This window comes from Narcine bancroftii, chromosome 1 (genome assembly GCF_036971445.1).
Source record: "Narcine bancroftii isolate sNarBan1 chromosome 1, sNarBan1.hap1, whole genome shotgun sequence".
Lineage (NCBI taxonomy): Eukaryota > Metazoa > Chordata > Chondrichthyes > Torpediniformes > Narcinidae > Narcine > Narcine bancroftii.
Genome location: NC_091469.1, coordinates 11,612,390 through 11,639,997, shown reverse-complemented (window position 1 = coordinate 11,639,997; position 27,608 = coordinate 11,612,390). Strand labels below are relative to the sequence as shown.

Here is a 27,608-nt window from a genome sequence, read left to right as displayed (position 1 = left end):
ACAATATTTGTAAATTTATTAACTTAATTCATGCAGTAGAAGGAAATAAAGCACCGGCAGTAGCAGTTGCTTTAGACGCAGAGAAGGCCTTCGACAGAGTAGAATGGAATTACTTGTTCAAAGTATTGCAAAAATTCAGTTTACCGGAGAAGTATATTAATTGGATTAAAGCATTATATAAGGGACCGTTAGCGAAAGTGACAGTAAATGGACATGTATCAAAGCAATTTAACTTAAGCAGGTCAACGCGGCAGGGATGCCCACTATCACCATTATTGTTTGCGCTAGCTATAGAACCACTAGCAGAATCGATAAGAAGAGATAATAATATAAAAGGAATAAAAATAAAAGACAGGGAATATAAAATCAGTCTGTTTGCGGATGATGTGATAGTGTACTTAACAGAACCAGAACTATCAATAAAAGAACTATATAAGAAATTGAAGGAATATGGAGAAGTGTCGGGATACAAGATAAACGTAAATAAAAGTGAAGCAATGCCTATGAATAACGCGGATTTCTCAAAATTTAAGGAGGAATCCCCATTCAGATGGCAAACGCAGGCAATAAGATACCTAGGTGTGCAAATAAACAAAAATCTAGGCCAATTATATAAACTCAATTACAATCCACTAATGAAAAAATTACAGGACGATTTAGAGCATTGGAAAGAGCTACCACTAACACTGATAGGAAGGATAAACTGTATTAAAATGAACATTTTTCCAAGGATACTATACTTATTTCAGGCATTGCCAATACAACTGACAGAAAAATTCTTCAAAGAGTTAAAGAAAATAATAAGGAGATTTTTATGGAGAGGGGGGAAACCGAGGATAGCACTAGACAAATTAACAGAATGGTATAAACAAGGAGGCTTACAATTGCCAAACTTCAAAAATTATTATAGAGCCGCACAAGTAAGGTACCTATCAGATTTTTATCAAACAAGGGAAAAACCAGACTGGACGAGACTAGAATTAGATAAAATAGGGGAAAAGATACCTGAACACATATTATATAAATGGGACGAAAAATTGGTACAACATAGAACTTCTCCAGTATTACACCATCTCCTCAATATATGGAAGAAGATTCATGTAGAAAGAAATAAAATAAATTACCAAATACCAAAACTAATATTGACGCAAAATAAGCTACTCCCTTTTACAATAGACAACCTTGCCTTTAGAAAATGGGAAAAAAAAGGGATTAAAAGAATAGAAAATTGTTTTTCAGGAAGTAGATTCTTATCCTTTGAACAAATGAGAGATAAGTACAATATAACGGGAGATACAGCGCTGGCATATTACCAACTGAGATCCTACTTGAAAGATAAATTAGGAAGCAACTTGAGTTTACCAGAGGGAAGTAACCTTGAATATGTGATTACAGATACAATGTTAATCAAAAGATTTATAAAAAATATGTATATTAAACTGCAAGAAAAGGAAAATGAGGAAACAAATGGTAAAACTAAACAAAAATGGGAACAAGATTTAAATATAAAGATAAAAAAGGAAACATGGGAGAAGTTATGCTCTGGAACGATGAGAAATACAATAAATACGAGGCTGCGTATGATACAATATAATTGGTTACACAGACTATACATTACACCGCAAAAGTTAAATAAATGGGACCCAACAGTATCTGATAGATGTTTTCGATGTAAAAAAAGAAAGGGGAACAACAATTCATGCAATCTGGACATGTGAGAGAGTAGAAAAATTTTGGGATGATCTCAATCAGATATTAAATAAAATAACAGAAAACAATATACCAAAGAATCCAGAGATCTTTCTCCTAAGTAACATAAAAAATAAAGAATTTGGAATTGACTTGGAGGATGCACAAAAAAGATTTGTTAAGATAGCCCTAGCTGTAGCAAAAAAATGTATTATGTCAACCTGGAAATTGGAAGATAATTTGAAAATACAACAATGGTATATAGAAATGAATAAATGTATTCCATTAGAAAAAATAACATATAGTTTAAGAAATAATATTGAAATATTCGAACAAGTATGGGAGCCTTACATTAAATACAATAGCGAAAACCTACCGGGAACAAACATTACCTAAGTTGATGGAAGGAGAAGAAAAGAAAAGAATGGACTCAGTAGAATTTCTGGTGTATTTTTGTTGAATGACAACATTGTCTAACTGAATTAATGCAACCTAGATTGTATAACTAAAATGGATGAGAGGGGGGGGGGATGGGGGGGTGGCTTGGGAGGAGGGAGGGGGGAGGGAGAAAAAGTCACTGTAAATGTGTGGAAAAGAAAAAGTGTATATCATGGCTATTGTGATTTATGGTGTGAAAAATAAAAAATTTAATAAAAAAAAACAAAGATGCTACATAGTTGCAGGTTTATGACAACCTATTGCCATGTTGAGAGAAAAAAATGGCAGCATTGTTGGAGCTGCTGTAATGACGACTCCGTACTGGATTTAAGCGGCCTGTTAAAGGAGCTGACTATTTTATTTTAAAATCCTGCGAACGCGGGGTCTGGGCCCAAGATGGTGGTGCCGGTGTTTAGCAGTGGCCTCGAGGGGTTACAGACTCTGGGGGAGCAGTGGACGGCGCAAGGCACTTGTAGCGGGGAGACCACTCCCCAGCGAAGGGCTCTGTGGCTGAAAGACACAGAGGTGGTGAGCTGTTGACCACTTTTAGGCGAAGAACCCACACAGGCAGGAAACTAGCTCATGGAAGCTGGGTGTTGGGGCCAGAATTTGAGAGGATGCTGAAAGCAAGGAGGGCTCTCAAAGGTCCTCAGGCGCTGAAGGCTTTCTGATTGTGTCAGAGGTTTGGATCAGGGCTCAGGTTGCCAATGGTGTGGCTGTGGAAGCACTGGATGCTAATCCACGAACATTCAGTGACTCTGGAAGGACTCTATTTTGCTTCAGTTTCTCGGACTCTAAGGGGTGCCAGGCAATGTTAATAGAAAATCTTTGTCTCCCTTATGGCAGACAAAGGGAAATTTTGTGTAATATTGTATATATTTTTATTACATGACAATAAATAGAATCTGATCTGTATCCTATTTTGCTGACCAAATTATGGCTGTAGTAAATAACTCTTACAAGTTAAGATTTTATCAACAGATAATCTTTGGTATAGTCATAAGTGTTATCAAGTAAAATAAAATGTAATTTTAAATGATTTTATTTTGCATTGCAGAGGCTTCTGTCAAACGAAGAAGAGAAAAGTAAAGCAATCATTCAAGAAGTTTGTTTTTTGGTATCCTTTTCAGACATTTGAGGTAATCTTACTTGTAGGTTCTTAATTGCTTAATCCAGAAAACCATCTGTGCTGTTCAACTCTGATGTGACCTTAATGTCCACTAGATTTGCTGATACATGTGCATTAGCAGAATAATACTTTCCCTGAGTATTTAAATATTATGAGAAATTACACTTTTTTGTGTCTGTGTGCGCCAATATTAGACCAAACATTTACTTTAGCATCCCTGCTCCAACTCTTAACTTTGAAAGCAATTTTTCTTTTTTGTTCTTCCCTCCAAACCTGAACTCTGTGCAAGAGGATAGGTTTAGCAGAATTATTGTTTAAAATGTCAGGTTTTGTCTTTTCAATGAAAGATCTGGCCCAAAAAACACAACAGTAATGACTAGAGATTTCAGATTCAGATTTCATATTTATTGTTACACATAATATCACAAGGATTCTTTTTCCTGTGGGTGAGGCAGAATTGCTGCATATTGGTAGTGCAAAAAAAAACTACACGTGTAAACAAATAAAGGAATGTAAATTGGTTGTGCAATACCGAGAAGAAAACAAAACAATAAAGTGCAAAAGTAAGAATCTTTAGGGTGGCATGGTTGGCGTAGCAGTTAGCACAATGGCGTTACAGCATCAGCGATTGGGACCAGGGTTTGAATCCTGGGCTGTCTGTAAGGAGTTTGTATGTTCTCCCTGTGTGTGCGCATGGGTTTTCCCCAGGGTGGGGGGGGGGGTGTGTTCTGCTTTCCTCCTACTATTTGAAACGTCCTGAGGGTGTAGATCACACATGTCAAACTCTGGCCCGTGGGCCAAATTTGGCCCGCGATATAATTATATTTGGCCCGCAAGATCATTTCAAAAATGTATTAGAGGTGGCCCGCCCTGCAGCGAGAGCCGATGCTGTTTTTTGGTAATGTCACCCCCACCATCCTCCCCCTTCATTGCACATCCTTCCCCATTGTAACACGAGAAATTGTAACGAGAAGTCTGTCGATGTCATCAGCCGGCAAGCCAGTTGGAAGGCTTCCCGCACAACCAGTCACTTCTCCCACCTGTCGAGCGGTGCGGTGATTGGGCGAGCGCCTGTGATTTCCTGTCGGCGCGACGGGCATGGCAGGCTGCGCATGGCTCCCGGGCAGCGCGAGCCCCGCGCGACTGGCACTGGACGGCCTTTCCACAGCGCGAGCGCACTTCTCCCGGTCGCCACGGCCTTCAGCGCTTGCACCCGCGCGGATCCCAGGGACGTGAAGAGAGAGATGGTGGCTGTCCGCAAAGACTGATCGGCAGCGCGCTGGGCCTGAGTGGGTGGGTAAGCAGGGGTGGGCAGAGGGTGTAGGTGAGGAGTAATGGGCAGGGGAAGTTATTGTGGTGCGAGGGGCAGTTAGAGGGAGGGATGAGTAGAAGGAGGGGTGGATAGGGAAGAGGTAAAAGGGGAGGGGCAGGGCGAGTAGGGGAGGGGTGATTAGAGGGTGAGAGATGGGTAGAGGGAGGAACAGGTTGAGGGGAGAGGCAGTAGAGGGGCGTGTATAGGATGGGGTGGGTAGAGGCAGAGCGAGTGGAGTGAGGGGTGAGTAGAGGTTGGGTAAAGGACTGGTCAGGTAGAGGGATGGTGGGTTGAGGGTGAGTAGAGGCCTAGAGCCTGAGGAGTGAGCAGGAAATGCTGAGACCTGATGCAGGCCAAAATGGACACAGCCTGTGAATGCTGACTACATCTCCACAGGGACCAAATAGGTTTCCCTCAGGTCAAGCAAAGGGTGAACTTGAGCTACCTACTCCTGACCTGTAACATTATCCTCCTAAAGTTATATCCTAAAGTTTAACATTACATATGTTGCAAGAAGAGAAAACATGCAGATGTTGTTGAAAATTTTCAATAAATATTTAGTTCGGCCCTCGACTTAGTCCAAGTTTTTAATTTTGGCCCTCCGTGAATTTGAGTTTGACACCCCTAGTGTAGATTAATTGGGTGTAAATTGGGCAACACAAACCCGTGGGCTGAAATGGCCTGTTATTGTGCTGTATGTATGTCTACTTTTAAAATGTAAACATTTAAATTACAAATTTTAAAATTTAAACGAGTCCCTGATTGCGTTTATTGTTGAGGAATCTGATGGAGAAGGGGTTGCAGCTGTTCCTGAACCTGGTGGTATGAGTCTTGTGACACCTCTACACCTCTTTCCTGATGGCAGTAATGAGAACAGTGTGTGTGGTGACTGGTGTTGATCCTTGATGATGGGTGCTACGTTCCGACGGCAGCGCTCCCCGTAGAAGTTCTTGATGGTGGGGAGGGTTTTGCCCATGATGTCCTGGACTGTGTCCACTACCTTTTACAGGGCTTTACGCTCAGGGGTATTGCCCCCCCCCCCCCATAACAGGGCATGATGCAGCCGGTCAGCACACTTTCCACCACACATCTGAAGAAATTTGCCAGGGTATCTGATGTCATACCATTCTCTGCAAACTCCTGAGGAAGTAGAGACATTAATGTGCTTTCTTCATGATGACATTAGTGTGTTGGGTCCAGGAATAATCTTTCGAGATAGTGACTCCCAAGAACTTAAATGTGCTCACCCTCTCCACCTCTGATTCCCCCAATGACCACTGGATCGTATATCTCTGTTTTTTTTCCCTTCCTGAAGTCAACAATCAAGTCCTTGATTTTAGTGACATTGAGTGCAACGTGTCGCTGGTTCATCATTCAGCTAACTCACCGCTCCTTTTTTTTAACAACCCACTACTGTGCTCTGGTCAGCAAATTTGTAGATGGTGTTGAGCCACACAGTAAGAGAAGCTTTCTTTCATCATTATGTCAGTGTAATTTATCGAGCTGTTCTGTTTGCTTCTTGACACTACTTTTCCCAACAGCTTTGGAATGTCTGCAGACAGCGAAGGTGTGCCATTTCTTCCTTCATGCAGTTTTGTTTGTCTCTCTGCGGGGTCTTCCACTTTGCTCTCTGCTGCGGGAGCAGTCAGGATTATTTCCAAAGATTTTAAAGGGAAAAGATTTGAATGGACATGTCACATTCCATGTATTTGTAGATTGCCCTCCCCCTAAAAACTGGACTCTTAAGTGCTGTTTCTCCCATTGTCACTTTTGCATAACTCGAAATGACAAGCAAATTTGTGAGAACCATCACAGGTGTGGTAACCCTGCAAACAACCCTCTAAATGCCCGGTACATGTTTGTGTTAATTTGAGGCAATTAAAGGAAATGTTAAGAAATAATTTGTCTTGTTTTTGCAGCTTGTGTCAGTGAAATACTTGCTTCTGCCTGTTAAAATAACTTCATTGGTTAGCCTCATTGATGTATCTTGTTTCTTTCTTTCTTCCCATTGTACCTTACATTGCCCCCGGCTTTTCTTTTGTGGGAGTAGGAGTTGGGACTGACCAAGCTTCACATTTGCCTCACTCTCTTTCGTTCCCATTTCTGATGAACAGTCTTTAACCTGAAGACTTTCTCTTTTCATAGATGCTGCTTGACCTGCTGAGTGCCATTGCATTTTGTTTTATTGGGTGTAATGGGTCTTTGATGTTCGTCTCCCAATATTTTCCCCACTATTCCACTGTTTCAGTTCTCTTCTCGCAAACTAATATTGGTACGTCTCAAGGCCGTAAAGTGTTGTTGGAGTATTACTTGGTTTTGCATTGTACTATTCCAGAAGTTAATGTTTGTTTTATGATCTGTTAACTGTGTGGTTTACTTCGATTCCTTTAAACATATTTATTTAGACATGAATTGGATAATGTGCTTTTACCACTTTATTTGGTAATATAAACATTTTCTCTACATTGAACTGTTTAGCCACTATGCCTATCCAAACGTGTATAGCAGCTGTGCTGTTTGCAGTCCCAAAGGTGAATTCGTAACATATCTCAACAGTGCTTTCTCTCATATTTCCAAAGGTTTGATAAGATTTTTACAAGCTTCCAATTTAAAATAAAGAGTGACAACTAGAAATTTTCTCAGCTAAGGTTGATCTTTAGTGTTTTTAAATAATTTGGTTTCAATTTTTGATCTTTGTGCCTGGGTTACTGGAAAGTCTTTGTCCATTGACATACTGAATTGATTCATTTATCTCGGAACTTAATAGATTGTGAGTAGAATTAAGATCATTGCTTCATCTGTTTAAACACAGTTGACTGCTATTCACTCTATTAAGTAACATGGCAAGTAAATTTGATATTTTTAAGTCATTGCTAATGGGGTTCACAATGCCACATTAGAACTCCATTTTACCAACCAAATAAACATTTTTAAAGTTTTATTGTTCCCTGCCCAACCTTCTGTAAAGTTCCACAAGATATGAGTTAATATTTGTGAATTTAGCATTTGCTGTACAAAATTTGTTGGCAGAAACTGGACCAATAGATACAGTATATGCTTGTGTAATAATCAAATTTTGTGGACAAATTTTTAGGGTAAAATTTAGGGGGTCAACTATTAAGTGCATGCTACTTTTGATTGCGATAAATAGCTGTGTCGTTTGAGGCACTGTGAGTTTCGATGGGTGGGCGGGTGGTAAGTCCATGTTCAGGGTGCCAAAGGTATGGATGGGTCAGGGCCTAGGTTAGGGTCTGCAGTGGGGGCATTGGGAGTTCAGATGGGCAGGCCACTGGGGTCAAAAATAGGAAGGTTGACTTTTACACACGATGTATGGAAAATATATTTTGGGGAAAAAATATGCCTTTTACATGGCATCGACTATTACATGAGTAATTACAGTAATTATTGCTTTTAAATTTGTGTTATTTGTTTAGCTAGAGAGATAACTTGTTCCATATGATGTGGTGAGAAAAGTAATGCAGAATAAACTATGCAGCATGAGAGGGGACAAAGACAAGAAAAACACTTCTGTTTAACTTTCTCAAAGATTTTGTGCTGGTTTTAATTTAAGTTTCTAAAGAAATCCAGTTTCCTCAGGTGCTACTTGTTGTGCTCTTTTGCTTAAGGTTGGGGTTTGCATCACGGCCTACAAGAATAAAGGGAATTGGTTGATAAGAGTTATTGACCAGTAGACTTTTGGTTAGTTTGATAACAAGAATGGTTTGAGTCGCAGTTAGCACAATGCTGTTACACCACAATAACCTGGGTTTGAATCCATCACTGTCTATAAGCAGTTATTACTATCTCCCTGTGATTCGGCTTCCTCCAAATGCTCCAGTTTCCTCCCAAGTTCGAAAGATATACGGAATCAGTTGGTTAATTGCTCACGTGTAATTGGATGGCGTGGACTCTGTGGACTGGAAATGCCTGTTAGTGTGTCACATCATTTAGTTAAAAATTAAACATGCCTCCAAGGCAGATTTGAACTGAAAACTTATCTGTGCGAGCCATGGACATGATGGATTGAAAAACTATATAGTAGAAGTCCTAAAATCCAGACTGTTCAGGGTTTGGGTCAGCCGGGATCTTCCAAATTTTCAGGAAGTATTTGAAAATTCAGATGTAAGGAGGAATAAAAAAAGAAATGAACAGGTTAATTTTTATAGACTATAGCAAATACAGCATGCTTCATTTATCAAAATGAGCAGTTTTAAAGAAAAATGAAGTCAATACTTGACAAGAATGTAAACATTTTTTTCGACTACAATAAAAAGTATGCAATGCAATTAAAAATGAACTTTGTAAAAGAAAAATACAGTATACAAATAAATTTCTTTGTGGTAAGATTACCTGTATTAAGCATGGTTGCTTGATTCTGCTGTCTATCTTTGGCATTTATGCACACATGCATGTACACAAAAGCCTGCAAAATTGAAAACGTTTGAGAATTTTTGAAAATTTTGGATTCTCAGCTGGTCTGGATTTTTGGCATCTGGATTTTTAGACTTCTACTGTATCTTGCTTTCTTCAGACCTTTATACTCACTACCTTCCTTTTGACTTTTGAACCTCTTGACACTTGGGCACATTTATAGAAGCATGTAGGAGCAGTTTGCCAAGATGCATTGTGTCCAGTGAAGGATTGTATTTGTGCTTTGTGAAGCATTTTCCTCATGACCTTCAGTGTACAAAGAGGTTTAAAAGATTTAATGTCTTCATGATCAAATGAAACAAACTTTGTGATCAATATATATCCAACATTAAAACATGAGGGTGAATAAATCTTTATCAACTTGTCTCCTTGACAAAACAACTTCAGAAAAAGCTTTCAGGACATCCTAATATTGTACAGTTTAGCTCAGCAGCCTCCATTGGAAAAGAGGAATCTGATACGGGACAAGGGGAATACCTTATACTCACAGAACTATGTAAAGGTAAGGTGCTATATATTATGGATACTCCCTGATTTTCTTAGTGGTTTATGGATGATTTTTTTTTTTGGATGATGTTTAGATTGAATGGGTAAAAAGAGAAAATATTCTGGGTTTTTGTTTTTGTTAAAATTTAGTGAGAATCACACTTTTTTTTCCTCCTTCCTACTTCCAGGACAGTTGGTTGAGTTTGTAAAAAGAGCTGAAGCAAATGGCTCCCTGCCATGTAATACAGTTCTCAAAATATTTTATCAGACCTGTCGTGGAGTACAACACATGCACAAACAGAAACCACCAATCATTCATCGAGATCTGAAAGTAAGGAACAGCTTCTGCATATCTGACAAAAACAATTGCATTTAGTTCCTGAACTGGGTATGATGGTTATGAAATTTAAATTGCTTTTTATTTCAAAACAAAGTGATGATTCATCTTGTTTTTGATTATTTGTGTGAGGAAGCCCATGCCTCATGCATTTAATTGTTTTTTTTTGAAGTGCTGGCCAACAGGATTGTCTACATGGATTTTGACAATGCTTTTGATAAGATCCCACGTGGTAGGCTTGGATTTGATATTAAATTGTCCTGGTGATAGATGGAATGGGAATGAAGGGTTTTCATTCAGATTGGAAACCTGTGACAGAGATTGGTGCTGGGTCTATTGGTGTTTGTTATTTATTGAATGATTTGGATGAGAATGTAGGTGGTATGATTAATAAGTTGGAAAATCTAGGCTGCTTAGGGATTGGGTCGGTCCAGATTTTTGATCAGTACTTTTAAAATTCAAATTTAAGGAGAAACAAAGAGAAGAACAGGTAAATTTTGATAGTTTATTCATTAGCAAATATTATTAGCATTGTTCATTTATCAAAATGAGCAGATATAAAGAAAAAAAAATATCGTGGCAGCTTCTTTGCACTGTGCATCTGTGGCGCACGCATACACACACGTAAACAAAAGCCCTCAAAATTTAAAAAGTTTGAAAGTTTATGAAAAGTCCAGATTCTCAGTTGGTCTAGATTTTTGGACTTCTACTGTACCTGGTACAATGAGAAAAGTTCTTCTGTGAGGTCTCAGTCAACTCTACATGCATACCAGCTATATAAAGTGGAAGAGCAAGAAAACAATGACAACGTATAGTGTTACAGACAGAAACATCAATTGGTACAAAGCAAGAGTAACATGAGAGCAATGTTGCAGGCAAGAAGCTTTCTTTAATAATAATGATGATAAGATTATTGTCATACACATTATACAATGTGCGTTTGCTACTGCCAGACAAATACTTTATAAACAAAGCAACTGTAAAAATATCCATTACATTTCAGCCTATTGGTGCGTGATATCCTCCTCTTGAACCTTTTCCCCAATGCGAGGAAGAAGAGTGTAAAAAGTGAAACACAAAAATATGTAGACATAGTGGTTGAAGTAAAAACACAAAGCTGGAGAAACTCAGCAGGTCAAACAGTGATTTTTATATTGCAAAGATATCAAAGGAGAAAAGAGTGTGTCTGGGATGGGATGGATCCTTCATCCTGCATTTCCTAGGCTCTCCTAGGCAGTGGGAGGGAGGTTTGTGTGATGTTCTGAGATGCATTCATTGCCTTGTGTAGCTTCCGATCTTGTACAGAGCAGTTTCTGTCCCATGCTGTGATCTATCCAGCTAGAATGCTTTCAATGTTGCACTTGAATAAGTTGTTGGGGGACAGGGAACATGTTGAATCTCTGTAGTCTTCTTGGGATTGGTGTGTTTTCTTGACCATTACGTTAATGTGGTGGTTCGAGTAAGGACACTAGAAATGTTTATTGACCCTCATCTTGAAGCTATCTCCTGTTTCCACTTGTGCTCCTTTGTTTGAGGTTAAGAAATGGGTTGTTATCTTGGCACAGTGCTGCTTGATACTCAATCTCCATTCTGTTTTCTGTCTTGTTATATTTGGTCCATGAGTGTGTTGCTGTCAGCAAACAAATCCAGTCATAGTTTTGGTGAGTTAAACCACACTAGTACTTACATGGGCATGGTCCTGGGGTCGTTGTAAAAGAGGGACATTGGGGTACAGGTGTATTGTCTCTTAAAGTGGTGACTTGGGTAGACAGGATGGTGAAGGAGATGTTTGGCACACTTGCCTTCAATAAACAGGATAACGAGTGCAGTAATTGAAGTGTAAGATATTGATAATACCACACCTTGAATACTGCTTACAGTTCTGGTCACCAAACTGTAGGAAGGATGTAATTAAATGAGAGAAGGTGCAGAAAGAAGATGGACTTCTTTTATAGAGCCAGCGACCTGGGTCGAATCTGTTGCTGTGTGTATGGAGTTTGTATGTTCTCTGTGTCTGCATGGGTTTCATCTGGGTGTTCCCGTTTCCTCCCACCATTCACAAAACATGGGATTGATAGGTTAATTGGGTGTAATCGGACAGCACAGGTTTCAATAACCAGAATCGGGTTTTAACATGTTGCAAATGATAAGTAAAATTAATTTTAAAAAAAAGATTCAAATGGATGTTGTCCAGATTGGAGGACTTGAATTATCAGGAGAGATGAGATAGTGTGGGTGTGTTTTCTCTGGAGTGAAAGAGGCCAAATTTTATGAAGTCATGGGGATCATTGATAAGGGTGTTGGTTGCAGTCCTTTTACCAGGATAGGGAGTCTAAAACGAGAGGGCCCAGGTTTAAAGTGAGAGAGAAATGGTTTAAAGGAGATCTGAGAGGTAATTGTGTGACAGAATTGTGGGAATCAGAATCAGAATTTATTGTCATGTACAAGTCATAAAATTCGGTGTTTTGTGGCAGCAGCATGGTGTAAACATACATATTATAACCATCTTACGACATTACTATAAAAAAAATAGTGCACGAAAAGTAAGGCAGTACCTTGATTATTGAGCATTGATTATTCAGGAACCTGATGGCAGCGGGGAAGAAGTTGTCCTTGTGCCACTGAATGCTTGTCTTTAGGCTCCTGTACCTTTTCCCTGATGGTAGCAGAGTGAAGAGGGCATGGCCTGGCTGGTGGGGGTCTTTGATAGAGTCTGCTTTTTAAGAAACTGCCTCATGCAGATGTCCTCGATGGAGTGAAGGCTGGTACCTATTGTAGAGCGCGTCAAAAGAATCAAAGGCTTATTGTCCAAACCAAGACTTTTATTAACTAGAAGACTGGAGCGTATCACATGTCAGTCGACCAGTTCAGAATGACCTGGTCTGGCTAGGAGCAACCCTTTTAGACCTGCCAGTAGGCATGGCTACGCTCTCACCCAATCACAGTCATCCTACACTACAATCTATGCATATACACATTGGGGACAGAATCTGTAGTATCACACCTATGATATAGGCCGAGTTAACAACCTTCTGGAGTTTATTCTTATCCCAAGAGTTGACGCCTCCATACCAGGCAGTGATACAACCAGCCAGAATGTTCTCCACGGAGCACCTGTAGAAGTTTACAAGAGTCTTCGGGGACATACTGAATCTCCTCAGACGCCTAAAAATATAGCTGCTGGGATGTGGAATGAGCTACCAGAGGAAGTGGTAGAGTTGGGTAGAATTACAATATTTAAAAGACATTTGGATAGGAAAGGTTAGTTGGGGGGGGGTGGGTGGTATGTGTGAAATGCACGAAAACGGGATTAGCTGAGTTGGTTTGGATGTGTTGGACCAAATGTCCTGTTTCTTTCCTGTAAAACCCTATCACTTTCTACATCTCTTGTGGACGTTCACATGCAGTCCAATTGTACATGAGGAGCAATATTAATAGTAGAGTTTTGTTGCAGTTACTGACACTTATTTTGGCATTTTGTATTGCGTACCATTGAAACTGGTTTTGTATGAAGATTATAGTTTAATAGATCACTGACAAGTGGAAAAAGTTAACTTTTTCCATTTTTAGATGTGACAAGGACAAATGTATAATGTCTCTGATTAACCGAAAACCAATCAACTGAAATTCTGAATAACTGAAAGCTTTTTCGGGTGAGACAAGACATCCTAATTTGAAAAAAAAATTACCCACTGTGCTCCAGTAGGGATACAGGGAATCACGGCTATTTTTAACCTCTTATTGTGGCAATCAGAGGTTCCCACCAGCTCAAAAGGGCACCAATCATCCCGGTACCCAAGAAGAGTAGTGTGGGCTGCTTCAATGACTACCGCCCAGTAGCACTAACTTCTACTGTGATGAAATGCTTCGTGAGATTGGGCATGGCCAGAATTAAGTACCAAAGTAAAGATCTGGGCCCACTGCAATTTGCCTATTGTCATAATCACTCCACAGCAAATGCAATATTGTTGGCTCTCCACTCAGCTTCGGATCACCTCGTAAACAGCAATTCATACATACGGCTGCTCTTCACTGACTACAGCTCGGCCTGCAGTACCATTATTCCCTCAGTGCTGGTCAACACTAGGCCTCTGTAACCGATCCTTGACTTTCTCATTGGAAGACCACAGTCAATACGAATTGGAAACAATGTCTCCTCCTCACAGATCATCAACATAGGTACACCCCAAGAATGTGTGTTTAGCCCACGACTGGCCAGACACAATTCCAATGCCATCTACAAGTTTGCTGATGACACTACAGTTGTCGGCAGAATAACAAATGGCAATGAAGAAGCGTGCAGGAGAGAGATAGATCAACCTGTTGAATGGTGTAAAGACGACAACCTTCCGCTCAACAGCAATACCAAGGAGGTGATTGTGGACTTCAGGAGGAAGTCAGGGAAACATGACCCAGTCCTCATCGAGGGCTCAGCAATGGAGAGGGTCAGGGACTTCAATTTCCTGGGTGCTAACATCTCTAAGGATCTGTCCTGGAGCCTCTACATTGATGCAATCGCGAAGAAGGCTCACCAGTGACTATACTTCGAGGTGTCTGAGGCGGTTTGGTATGTCACCGAAGACTCTCATAAACTTCTACATCACTGCCTGGTATGGAGATGCCAACTCTCAGACAAGAATAACTCCAGAGCCTGCGACATCAAAGACACCAGACTTCACTCCATCGAGGATATCTACAAGAGATGGTGTCTTAAAAAAGCAGCCTCTATCCTCAAAGACCCACACCACCCAGGCCATGCCCTCTTCACTCTGCTACCATTGGGCGAAAAGGTACAGGATATTAAAGATGAGCACTCAGCTTCTTCCTCACTGCCGTCAGATTCCTAAATAATCAATGAACTAAAGACACTGCCTTACTTTTCATGTCCTGTTATTGTTATAATTTTTTATCCTAATGTCTTAAAATGGTTATAATATGTATGTTTGGACTATGATGCTACAGCAAAATACTGAATTTCATGACTTGTTCATGACAATAAATCCTGATTCTGATCAATTATACAAAGGAGACATTTATCCACAGGTTACACGCTGAAGGAAAGGTTAGCACTGATTATAAATTGCATTTGTTTTGCCATGAGTTACTGCACCTTTGTGATAAATTGCATTGTGGCATTCTCAGAATTTGAAATGAATACTGTGCTCTCCCCCCACTTGCCCTCCTGAGCTGTGTGCTCCCCTCTCACCTGCCCAATCCATTCTCTCTTGTCAAATATCCTTTCAGTGAGGTCGCTGAAATTCTGTTGGAGGACAATCTCTGTGCAATCTCCTACCACTGACAGGTGAGATGGGACCATGGGCTCCCAGGCAGGATTGGCGATGGCGTGGGGAGGTGTCGGGGATTGGTGACAGCCAATACAAGTATTCTCCTAATGCTTCTGGGGTCCTTTAGAGAAAATATCCAAAAAATCCACTTAACCAAGCATTTTGGATAATTAGAAACGTACTGTATTTTCCTTTGCATTTCTGCAATGATTTGGTCCAAATGTGTTGAGGTATCTTTCCTTGAGATTTGTTGGTTTGTTTATGTGAATTGAGGCTGTTGGATTCTTTGGAAAGGCTGCAAATATTGTAACAAAACACAATTTCACTTTAGTGTTTTGTTTTGCTGTTTTATAAGTACTCCTTTTATGATTTTCATCATTTAAATTGTAACTGTACATGAGCATATTGTGGAGTTTGATTACTTGCTTTCTCTACCTGGCAGTGAGCACGTGGTGCTTGAATATGCACTGTCTCCAAGGTTACACGACTTGCGGAAAACAAAAAACTAAATGAATTTAAATTGTGGAATAAAAACTTACTGTCCACCATATTTATCAAGTGAAATGTTCAAGAGAAATCTCAGCATTTAATATTCTGTATTTGTTCATTTAAAATATTTCACCATGTTGAATCAAGTGCAATGCATTATTTCATTTCTCAGAAACATTCAGAAAAGTGACAATTCAAATGACAGATGTGAAATTGCTAAATATATGTAAATTTTGATGCTTTGGGAACTCAGCCATGAGGTAGCAGGATGTCGGTGGTGAGCAATATTACACGCTCACCACTATCCAGGCTTGAATGTGCCAAGTTGATATTTGCAGGAACATTTAAATTGTTGGCTATCTGACAGTTAACTGGAACAGTTGTTCCTAGCCATCTATGATTTAATCTCATTAACTGATCCTTGGACTTTCTGTTAAACCTGACTAAATGTTGTGTTGGAGGTAATATGCGAGCATGAATTGAGGATTAATTCTTTTCTTTGGTCTCTGTCGGTCGTGGTCGACCATGAGTACTGTGTCTCTGGTAGTCACTGTGGAGTGGCCTCTCCAGGGCTCAAGCTAGGGCGAAGTTGATATGGAGATCCATGCAGTAGGAACCAACCTCCCCCATACTGATGACAGGTCCAAAGGAACGGCAAAGTTTGGTGCCATCAGCATCGCAGGAGTTGCCAAGACAATGCTGAGTACAGCAGTCAGACACCTTCGGGACTCCAACTCCAGATTTTTCCTCAGGGTTTACTCCCAAAGCCTTTCCCGAGACCGAGTATAGCCACAAGGCAGCAGAGGTTTGAAATCGGAGTTTTCCCTCTCTTAAATGAGTTACCATCTGTGGTTAATAAGCCCCATCTCAAGTAACTGGTTTTAAGGCACCTTCTCCTGTCAGTGAAAACAGCTCTGCCACACATGGCTTAGACTTGGTTGTCAGAGGCTGTTTGAGACGCAAACCATGAAGAGCATTTGTGTAGCAGTAGGAGCTCGTCTCCACTACCACCCTTCAGCTATGACAACCTTTAGAGCCAAATGAGGATTAATTAATGAAAAAAAGAGCAATAAGGTAAAAGGAATAAACGGGTCATTTTGGGGACTGGAGGCGGTGACCAAGAGTTTGTTGTAGATATTGGTGCAGAGGCCACAGCTCTGCGCAATCTCAATGAATGATTTGAGTGAGGGAACAACTGAAATGTTTCACTGATGAGGCAAAACTAACTGGCAGCTTGGATTGCAAATAAGATGCAAGGAGACTTCTGGATAATATTGACATGCAGAACAGGGCAAACAAATGAAAAGGTTTTTGTTTTAGAGCATTTTATGAAAACAAGAATAAATGGAATCATGAGTCTTGAATGAGCAAGGAACTATCAGAATATTATGTGAGGTTACTCATTTTGGTCAGAAAAATACTAATGGTAAGTATTTCTTGTTAATTGAGTGGTTGAATTGAACTGGTGTTTGCAAATCACTGAAAGTTAAGCAAGCAATTTGGAAGGAAAATGTGTTATTTTATTGCAAGAGAATTTGAATACAAGAATAGAAAGATCTTGCTCCAATTAGGCAGAGATCTGGTGTGACTCAATCTGGAATTTTATATGCAGGGCTGTCCTTGTGATAGAGAGAGTGCAGTGAAGGTCACCAAATTTAAACTGAGAGGATGCACTTGTTCTATCCACTGTAGAGTACAGAAATTGAGAAGTAAACTCAATGAAATGTAGAATATTCTTAAAGACTTCACAAGCGCAAAGTTGGATGTAATACATAAATGTGCTGGAGACACTCAGCAGGTCACACAGCATTTAGAGGAAGTAAAGGGGAACCAATGTTTGGCTTGGGCCTTTATCAAATATTGTTCGGAGTGACTAGAACTAGGGGTCATGGTCTCATACATGACAGAGGTAAGAAGAAATATTTTTACTCAGCAAAGATGGCTTCAGGGGCTTGTCATTGAGTATGTTGAAGAATGAGATCAATATATTTTCAGATATTAATAGAATCGGGGCAAAGAGGGTTAGTGCAGAAAGTTAGTGCTGAGGTAGAAATTTATGAATGGCACAGCTCACTGACAAAGCTGAATAGCCTATGCCAGTGGCTACTAGTGTTCTAATTTTCAGGGAAGTTGTTGAATTTGGGATTTTTTGCTAATGTGGCCTCTTTTAATTGGAAAAACGGTATGTGTTTGTATCTATTACAGAATGATATTGCAAATCGTCCTAAAAAAAATCACCAACAATCATTTTACAACCAACAACGTTTCTTCTTAATGTAGCTTCACGTTTTGAGAGTGGAAAATGGTTAAAGTAATATATATGTATTAAAGTATAAATACTGGAAGTATTCATATTTTACTGCATTTTAAATAGTTTGCATGAATGATTTGGAGAGTGAATATGAACACAAAAATGCTGGAGGAACTCAGCAGGTCATGCAGCATCCATAGGAGGTAAAGATGAGTCACCTGACCTGAGTTCCTCCAGAATTTTGGTGTTTTTACTACAAACACAGCATCTGCAAACTTTTGAGTTTCACTAAAAATGAATATGAACGTTTGCAATGGATATTAAACTAAAAAGGAAAGCAGTGTTCTCCAAGATGAAATTAGAAAACTCACAGAATGGATAGTTAAATGGCAGATTATCTTCGAGGGAAATACAAGCTGTTATACTTCATAGGAGAAATAGCAAAATGACCCGCGGTCTGGATATTAACCAACAAAATTTCAGGTGCCAAGTATGCATTAGAAAATGAAGGCAAAGCACTGGGATTTGATTCTAGAGGTATTATGTTTAGATCTATTGATTTCATGTTAACTATTTTAAAGGACTTGGTTCGACTACATTGCTTTGATATATAAAAGGATACAGAAATAATGGAGTAACAAGATTTGCAAGCATAGTATAAACATTAAGAGACTGCAAATACCTGGAAAAATCAATTGTCTGGAGGTTCTTTTTAGGAAGGAAGACTTAAATTTCTATGAAATTATTGGGTTGTACAAGATAGGTTTGATGAGAATAATTTATAATTGGAGGAATTAAAACTGGGAGTCAGATGTCTTTCAACGTGACTAGGTAGGTTTTGTGGGAAAAGGATGGAAAATTTATTTGCTGAGTGTATGTAAGAAAGTGTAACTCAGGAAATGGCTGAGGAAAAGAGTTTTGATGCTTTCAAAAAGGAAATAGGTAAATAAATGTGAAAATATGCATAGTTGGAATGATGAAACCCCGAAATGTATGGGTGACTCTCAATACCACTGTATACTAGTTGAACCACATAATAGCCATAATTATTCAAACTCCAGTTATTTGGAGAGAAAAGGAACGAATGCATTTGCTATGTACTTTTTTTTGAAGTCGATGAATTTCTGTTCTTCTGAAGATTATTGTGCCTTTCATATTTGGATCTATCATGACTTGTGTGTAAGTTGAACCAGGTTTCAGAGGTATTGATTTTTTTTTTGTTGTTATTGCCAAGTATATTTCAGGCTCTGTCCGGCCAAGTCCTGCAAGTAGCCCTGAAATATCCTATACCCCAAAAATCTCGGAGTACGTGACTGCAAATAGCAAGTGAAATTCACTACTTGGAATATCTTTGAATTGCTTGGCAAAACAGTCTGCAAACCATTGTCTTTTACTAGTCTAAGAATAATAATTCCCAATTTAAAATTTCTTTTCCTTTTTTACTTACAATGTTTCTGATGACGTTGCCACAAAACACTTAATTTCATGACTTGTTCATGACAGTAAATTCAGATTCTAAAATTTGTTTTGTTGATTCGCAGGATGGCAACAGGGAATAATGCTTGGTTTTTCTACTGAGATAGCAACATTTTCTGAAACTCCTTTGGGCACTTTTGTCAGTTCTCTGGGTTGGTGTTGAAACTCAGTACTAGAGATGGTGAAATTTTTTAATGGAAATTCTATGCTGGTTTTCTGAAACCCCTTTAGATAGATAATGCTTATATAAAATTCCTTCTGATTTGGTGTCCCATCCCTCACTACCCGTTTGCCTTTGGCGAACATTTCACCATGTATTAAAATTTGTATTCAAATTGGTGAAGTTGTGCAGTTGTTATTTTTTGTCATGAATATGTGCCCTAATGATCTGAAAATCCTAAAAAGAGCAAGAGTTGGAAAGCTTATGTAAATCTATAGTTGGGTTCCCTGTATGACACTGCACTGAAACTGATACATCAAGTTTATCCTAATTTTATTGTGTGGTTTATCTCCAATGCAGGTTGAGAACCTTTTGGTCAGTCATCAAGGCACCATCAAACTCTGTGATTTTGGCAGTGCCACAAGCATTGCTCACTATCCAGACTACACTTGGTCTGCACAGAGGAGAGCAATGGTGGAAGAAGAGGTAGGAGTGTTTTCTGTTGTTTATTGCAATTGCACATTGAATGACAAAGTATGCACTGCTGCTCTTTGAGAAAGACTGTGTAATCAGCTGGACTGCAAGGCAATTTTCATGCCTTAACTAACACGATGAAAATGTGCGTTTCATTAATGTTTGTGAAACCTTGCTGGATGCCTGTTGGTTACTCAGTTCCCATGTGTCATAATCACTTCAGAAGCTTTTAATTCTGTATAATTTAATTTTGTCATCACACTTTTCTCTCCATGTGTTAATCTTTGACGTATGGTGAAGTTTAATATTTTAAACAGAGGTGGAATAGTTCTCAGTGATTGTGCTTAGGTTGGCAAATTTGAGCAAGTCAAAGCTGGCAAAAGAAAACAAGAGCTTAAAGCTAAATAACACACTTTCAAATTCACACTGAAATTGTGACATTTTAGATTAGAATGAGCTATTGCAAAACTTCTTGCAAAATAAATAAATGATTCTTTTGCATTATATGCTGAATTCACTTTCTTGGGGTGTGAAAATATAAGGACAAAGCAAAGTTATTGTACTGAAAACTGAACAGGACAGTTTTGGTCAAGAGCTGATCTGCAAACACTTGTTGGGGCAAAAAATGGTAAAGCAGGTATAAGGGACAAGCTGACTCTAAGCAACTTCAGAATTTAATTTTAATGCACATAAATGTAATGATGAATGGTTATTCAGCCTATTCTTCCAACAATTTTGACCTATTCACGAAGCCACAGAGCCATTCAACATAGAAGCAGGCCCTTTGCCCATTGAGTCTCTGATCTTCAAGCACACCTCTACACTAATCTGACTTTGTAAAGTACGAAATTCTGAAGACACTGTGGTTTCAGATTTATTGTCAGAGTACATACATGACATCACATATAACCCTGAGATTCCTTTTTCCTGCAGGCGTGGCAGAATTACCACAAAATGGTAGTGTGAAAAATCAACTGCACACTCTGGTTAAGTAAAAACACAATCCTGGAGAAACTCAGCAGGTTAAACAGCATCCTTTATATAGCAAAGATAAAAATATGTAACAGACATTTCAGGCTTGAACCTGAGCCCTTCATCAAAGTATGGAAAAATGTCAGCAGGTGTCCAAATAAAAAGGTAAATTGGAGGTGAGGTTACAAAAGTGGGAGGCAGTAGGTGGAGAAAGGAGGGAGGGGACAACAGCAAGCAAGGGAAGGATGGATGGCTAGGTGAATAAAGAAGGATGGAGGTAGAGAGCTGAGGAAAAGAAGACGGGGAAGGGGGAGGAAAGGAGAGCAGGTTAGAAACTGGAAAAGTCTATGTTAATGTGCCATCTGGCTGGAGAGTACTCAGATGGAAATCAGATGTTGTTCCTCCAATTTATGGGTGGTCTTAGTGGGATAGTGTATGAAGCCATGGACAGACACGTGAGTATGGGAGTGGGTCACAGAACTGAAATGGTTAGCTGCTGGGAGGTCCCTGTCACTGGTGTAGACAGAGCGAAGGTGCTTAGTGAAGTGATCTCTCAGTCTGCACCTACCTCGACTATAATTCCTTAAAACCTGTTCCCTGCAACCTATTCCCCTCTCTCAATTTTTCCGTCTCTGCTGCATCTGTTCCCAAGATGAGGTCTTCTAGTCCAGAGCTTCTGAAATGTCCACATTCTTCCACAAATGTGGCTTCCCCTCGACCACCATCAATTCAGCCATCATCCACATCTCCTCCATTTCCCACTCATCTACCCTTGCCCCCTCTACCCCTAGGAACAAAAAACACAGGATTCCACTTGTCCTCATCTACCATCCTACCAGCCTCTGCATCGAACACATAATCCTCTGGAATTTCCGGCACTTACAACAGGATCCCACTACTAGACACATCTTCCCTCCTCTCTCTGCCTTCCATAGGGACCGCTTTCTCTGTGATTCCATTATGCACTCATCCCTCCCCACCAATAGCCTCCCTGGCATCTTTCCCTTTGGCTATAGGAGGTGCCACACCTGCGCTCACATCTCCATCCTCACCACAGACCAGGACCCCAAACAAGCCTTTCAAGTGAAGGAACATTTCACTTGTGTATCCACAGAATTGACTTACTGCATCCTGTGTTCCCTTTGTGGCCTTCCCTACATTGGAGAAATGGGGCACAGACTGGGAGATCCTGGCCCCAAACAAGCCTTTCAAGTGAAGGAACATTTCACTTGTGTATCCACAAAATTGATTTACTGCATCCTGTGGTCCCTTTGTGGACTTCCCTACATTGGAGAAACTGGGCACAGACTGGGAGATCCTGGGCGATCATTTCACTGAGCACCTTCTCTCTATCCACACCAGTGACAGAGACCTCCCAATGGCCAGATATGTCAGTTCTGTGTCTCACTCCCATACTCACGTCTTTCCATGGCCTTATGCACTATCCACCAAGATCACCTGTAAATTGGAGGAACAACACATGATTTTCCATCTTGGAACTGTCCAGCCAGACGGTATTAACATAGACTTTTTTTGTTTATGCTTATGTGCTCTCCATTACCTGCATCTGTATTCTTTCCCTCAGCTCTCCACCCCTTCCCTCTCTATTCACTGAGCTATCCTTCCTCCCCATGCTTGCTGCTGTGCCCTCCCACCCTTCTCCACCTATTTCCTCCTGCCTCTGTGACCACGCCTCCCCTGATTACCTTTTTATTTAGACGCCTGCCTCGATGAAGGACTCAAACCCAAAATGTATTTTTATCTGTTATAAAGGACACTGTTTGACTTGTCGAGTTTCTCCAACATTGCATTTTTTAACAATCTCACTTTGTTCTCTCAGTTTCCATTGACTGCCCCATATATTTTCCCATTCAACCTCACACTAGAGGAAATATTCACTGGTCAATTATCCTACCAATCTACATGTTTTTGCAATGTGGAAAGAAAGCAGAGCAGATCTACCTTTTGCCACAGGGAGAACATGCACACAAATGTTACCAGAGATCAGGATTGAATATATTTAAAATATAATCTTATTCAATTCCAATTTTTCATATCACCATGAAGATTTTTAAAAATGCTGTTTCCCCCCTGCGCCTCCCCCCCCTTCATTTTTGGAACAGCGATGTTTAAGGGGATCTATTCCCATGGTTCATACTGTTGACCAATTGAACTCCATTCTCTGCAACTTTTCATTGACTGGAAGTGTTGTGATTTGCTAATCAAAATTAAGTGTCTATCCAAGGGATAATCATTGTCTTCTTGTAATCTCCATTGGTTTATATATCAATATTCCAGAAACCTTTTTGTGAACTTTTTGAGTTGCTTTGATTACTGTTGACATCACCACGTCCTTTCAATGACCATTGCTGACTTCCTACTTGGCTTTTTTTTAAAAAATTCTGTTTTTGTGTGTAGAAATAAAGGAAATACATTATGGAAAGCATTCAAAATGATTGTATGTTTGAGGAAAATATATTTCTTTCCTATGAATAATTGTTGTAAAGGAATTTCTTTGAAACTAAAACAGATTACACGAAATACAACGCCAATGTATAGGACCCCAGAGATAATCGACCTTTATTCCAACTATCCAATCAATGAAAAACAAGATATTTGGGTACGTATGCGATTAAGTACTATATCATGCTTTGTAATAACAAAACAATTTACATATTATAATTATTGCACTGTCTGTGGCAAAGCATTATGGAAATCAAATTTTATAGTTCAAATTCTAGTTCCTTTATTGTCATGTATCTAATATGCTAAACTTGTTAACATTTGTTTGCTGTAAATACACTCAAAAAGGTACCACTAGTCTGGGGCCCCCACTAATAAGAGAAATAAGCAAAAGAGATTCCATCCGAGACATTGATGCAGTCACCTTCTGCGCTCCCATAACTTCTGTAGCCACATGTCCTCCTATCCATTCCTGTGGTGATCCTAAGCTCCAGGTGTCTAAATCACATTCCTTGACCCCAGGTTCTGAACCAAAGCTGTTAACAGCGGAGCCAATGCTGATCACCATTGACACCTCCGTGGACCCCATTCCTGATACCTGGCTCCCATCACTCAGTCTCCTGCAGGTGCCACAGCTTGGTGTGAGTTTATCAACTATTAAGCTCTTTGCTGGTCCGCTGCTGTGGTCCCCTACCTTGTAGCATTCTCTCCCAGGCTTCTCAGTGGCATGCTTTTCTCCTGCACTGGTGCTCAATGCCAGTCCGCTGTTCCCCTGGAATCCCCAATCCTCATGGTCTGCGTTGTTGGCACCTACCATCTTTGGCGCAGACCTCCATGGGTTCTCTGATATTTAAATAACACTACTGGCATTTTCTAAAGGCTATTTGAAACCTGTTTGGGGGAGTCAGCATAATGACCGGGCAGTAGGACCCCGTGGAGGAGCACTGGAAGATGTGTTTCTATTCCCCTCTCTCCTGAGTATGCACCAGTGGCAGACATGCCATTACCGCAACTGCAGCAACACTGATACTCTTTTTTTGAAGTTTAAAGCTATCTTGAGGCACTTCAACTTATTCACCACTTCACTGTTCTTATTTTGTACTCAGAATTTGCTCAGATTACTGGCCGTTTCCTGATGTGATTGGCCCTGTACCATGCCACTGTATAGCTCCACTGATACATTGAGAACTGTGGACTTTTTTTTTTCCCAGGAATAAAAATTATACGGTCAATTTTGGAAGATCCAAATACTGCTAGAAAAGTCTAAAACCTTCAAATACCATAGACATGCTGTGATCCATACCTATTATTATTGCTGTAAGCACCAGTAGCACAAGCTAATCTTATTTGGCCTTGCGTTAGTAGCTGACTGTTCAGTGAATGCCTTTCCGTCGTCAAAATGCTCTTGTGGTTGATAACCTGGCTGATAACTACTGCTCCAGTTAGCTGTTCTGGTGTAAATTGAGGAGAAAGAAAATAACCTACAATGAGATCACAAATTTGTTCACGTCATTCCAGTCCGAACTTCAGTTAGTCTATTAAACAAATGTACGAGAGTTAATGAGCTTGGAGAAACCAGGCATGAAACATTTATAGACAGTTCATTTAAAAAAAAATATTTTTATTGAAATTCCACATCGAAAAATACAGAGTACATAAGAATACATATTAAAAGTCAAAAAAAAATTCACTTAGATCATACCATTTCATCCAAGATGCCCTCAATCAAACAAATTATATTATAGTAATATTTTATTATTATGAAAAGAAAATCTAAGACAACTACTAAAAACAAATCTGTTTGGCAAAGAGTGGAAAAAGAATTCCTTATCAGAGTAATAAATTACCTCATTAGTCAACGCATCTGCATTAATACCAAATCAAAGATTTTGAAAGTAATTGAAAAAGGATCCCCACAGTTTTTTGAAAATTTAAATTCAAATCGGAAATTGAACTTCTAGCCTTCTTTACGTTTAAACATGACATAAAGTCACATAGCCATTGGGTATGAGTAGGCAGAGCAACGTCCTTCCATTGGAGCCACACCACCCATCTGGCCATAAGAAAAATAAAGGATAATACATGCAAGTCAGATGCCATTAAAGTTATACCACTCTCTCCAACAATACCAAACAAGGCAGTTAAAGGATTAGGATTAAAATTAACTTTAAAAAGTATAGAAAAAGTTTGGGATACTTCATTCCAATATTTCCCAAGACTCTTGCAAGTCCAAAACATATGAATTAGTTTTTGACATGCCAGAGTCTTGGGAAATTGGTCTCCATTGTTGCATCTATCATAATGAGGAGATAATCCTCATAAAAGCAAGATAGTTTGACTTTGGACATGTGAGCCCTATGGATTACTTTAAATTGTAGAATGGAGTGGCGAGCACATAAAGATGAGCATATTAAATAATCAATTTAAAAATTACATTCCATGTTTCTTCAGAGATTAAAAGCTGTAGATCCTGTTCCCAACCTTTTTAAATTTTATCCATGGGAACATCTCTTATTCCCAACAACATATCATAAATGTTAGATATTGAATCAGTTATGAGCCCAAAGGACTCAAAATCTAGCAGCAACAGAAATTCACTAAGACAATAGCTACTTAAATAAAACTAATTTTATTTTCTTAATATGTAATAATATCAATACTTATTACTATTAACTTAATCTAAGTCTAAGCATACATGTGTGTAATGATTATAAAGTTCTTTTTCACTGTCCAATTATTAACTTTTTCCTTCTTCAAGTTCACTGGTATAAGGCAATCTTCCATACCTGGCTCAGAATTGAACAGATATTACATTCACCAGGCTCTGATGCTTTAAGTTGTAACTGCTCAGGAAAGTCATTGTTTGTTGGACACACAAACTAATCTCTTTCAATCAGAAACTGAAGCGTCTTACCAAAGAAACTTTCCCCCCTCTTGGGTTTTTCCAAAAGATAACGTTTTCTCCAAGGTTACCACAAAGAGTTCTTCTTTTTCCCCTTTTTTTTGAGAAACACAATAACCAACCACAACCTCTGCAGTTTACTACAGAGATTTAGAATAGGCTGACCCCAGAACTCAAAACCTGTCTTGAAATGGGGTCGTGCAGCAGGTCTGCAACTTGCAGCCTTCACCACAAACTGGTGCAGAATACTCTACCAAACAATTTTTGTTTTCTCTCTGTTTGCAAAACCACGTGGCCCCTCTTAGGACAACAAACTTCATCCAGAAATTTAAAACTGGCACCAGTTTTTGAGGCTGGACAGTGTTCAAACATGCTGGTCTATTAACACCTACTTGTGAAACTCTCACAAGCATTTCCCATTGTCTCTGCAAAGCTAACTGTAGACACAAAGTTTACCCTTTCATAGCTCTTGCATGGCAGATGAGATGGTTGTTTGTGAAATGTAACCTAACAGCTAAGCCTCACAATCTTACCCTTTTAAGATATAATTTATCATAAATTTATTAACTTATTCTGTAAAAAAACTATTATAAAAAGGTTGTAAATTAAAAATTGCATCTATTAAATTCTTATCAATGTTCTGAGGAAATATTTTTAATTGAGATTGCAAAAAATTTCTAATCTGTAATTATGGAAAAAATGAGTATTTGGTGAGCTGCATTTAACTGACAATTGTTCAAAAATAGCAAGACTTCCCTTGATAAATAAATCTTTAAAACATTTAATGCCTAATCTATACCATTCTTTAAAAGCTAGATCAATCATGGAAAGTTTAAAGAATAATTAGAAAAAATAGGATGAGAAAGAAACACTCAGCAAACCAAAATGTTTTCTAAATTGTATCCAGATCCTCAAAGCAGGTTTAACCACCGGATTGTCACTTAATTTAAAGATATGGGAAGTGAGGATCTGAGAAGAAAAATAATAGAAAATTTTGTAAATGAATTAGATTTCAAAGAGACTCAAAATGGACAGTCTTCATGGTTAATATAATATGACCAAAACATAAAATTTTGTATGTTGACTGTCCAATAATAGAACCTGAAGTTTGGAAAGGCTAAACCTACACAGTCCACTTACAAAGTGAAAGTATTTGGCTGGCTGTACAGCATCTGTGGGGAAGAAAGCAAGTTAATGCTTCCAATAAATAACTTGGAATAACATCTGGCAAATAGATATGGAAACAAGATGCAGAGAAATGGACAAGAACCAAAAGGAAGGTCTGCGACAGGGAGAAGAAAAGGGAAATGAAAT

At 39.2% G+C, this 27,608-nt stretch overlaps 1 protein-coding gene across 7 annotated transcripts in view; it reads left to right on the top strand.

Moving 5' to 3' along the window:
• gak (cyclin G associated kinase) overlaps positions 1 to 27,608 on the top strand; it is a 161,465-nt gene that overhangs the window by 26,505 nt on the left and 107,352 nt on the right. For all 7 annotated transcript variants that reach the window (XM_069920488.1, XM_069920504.1, XM_069920495.1 and 4 more), the window contains 5 exons: positions 3,185 to 3,244; positions 9,387 to 9,501; positions 9,674 to 9,816; positions 19,844 to 19,969; positions 23,460 to 23,549. In XM_069920488.1, coding sequence (XP_069776589.1) covers positions 3,185 to 3,244; positions 9,387 to 9,501; positions 9,674 to 9,816; positions 19,844 to 19,969; positions 23,460 to 23,549 — 534 coding nt within the window. The remainder of the gene's footprint in view (positions 1 to 3,184; positions 3,245 to 9,386; positions 9,502 to 9,673; positions 9,817 to 19,843; positions 19,970 to 23,459; positions 23,550 to 27,608) is intronic.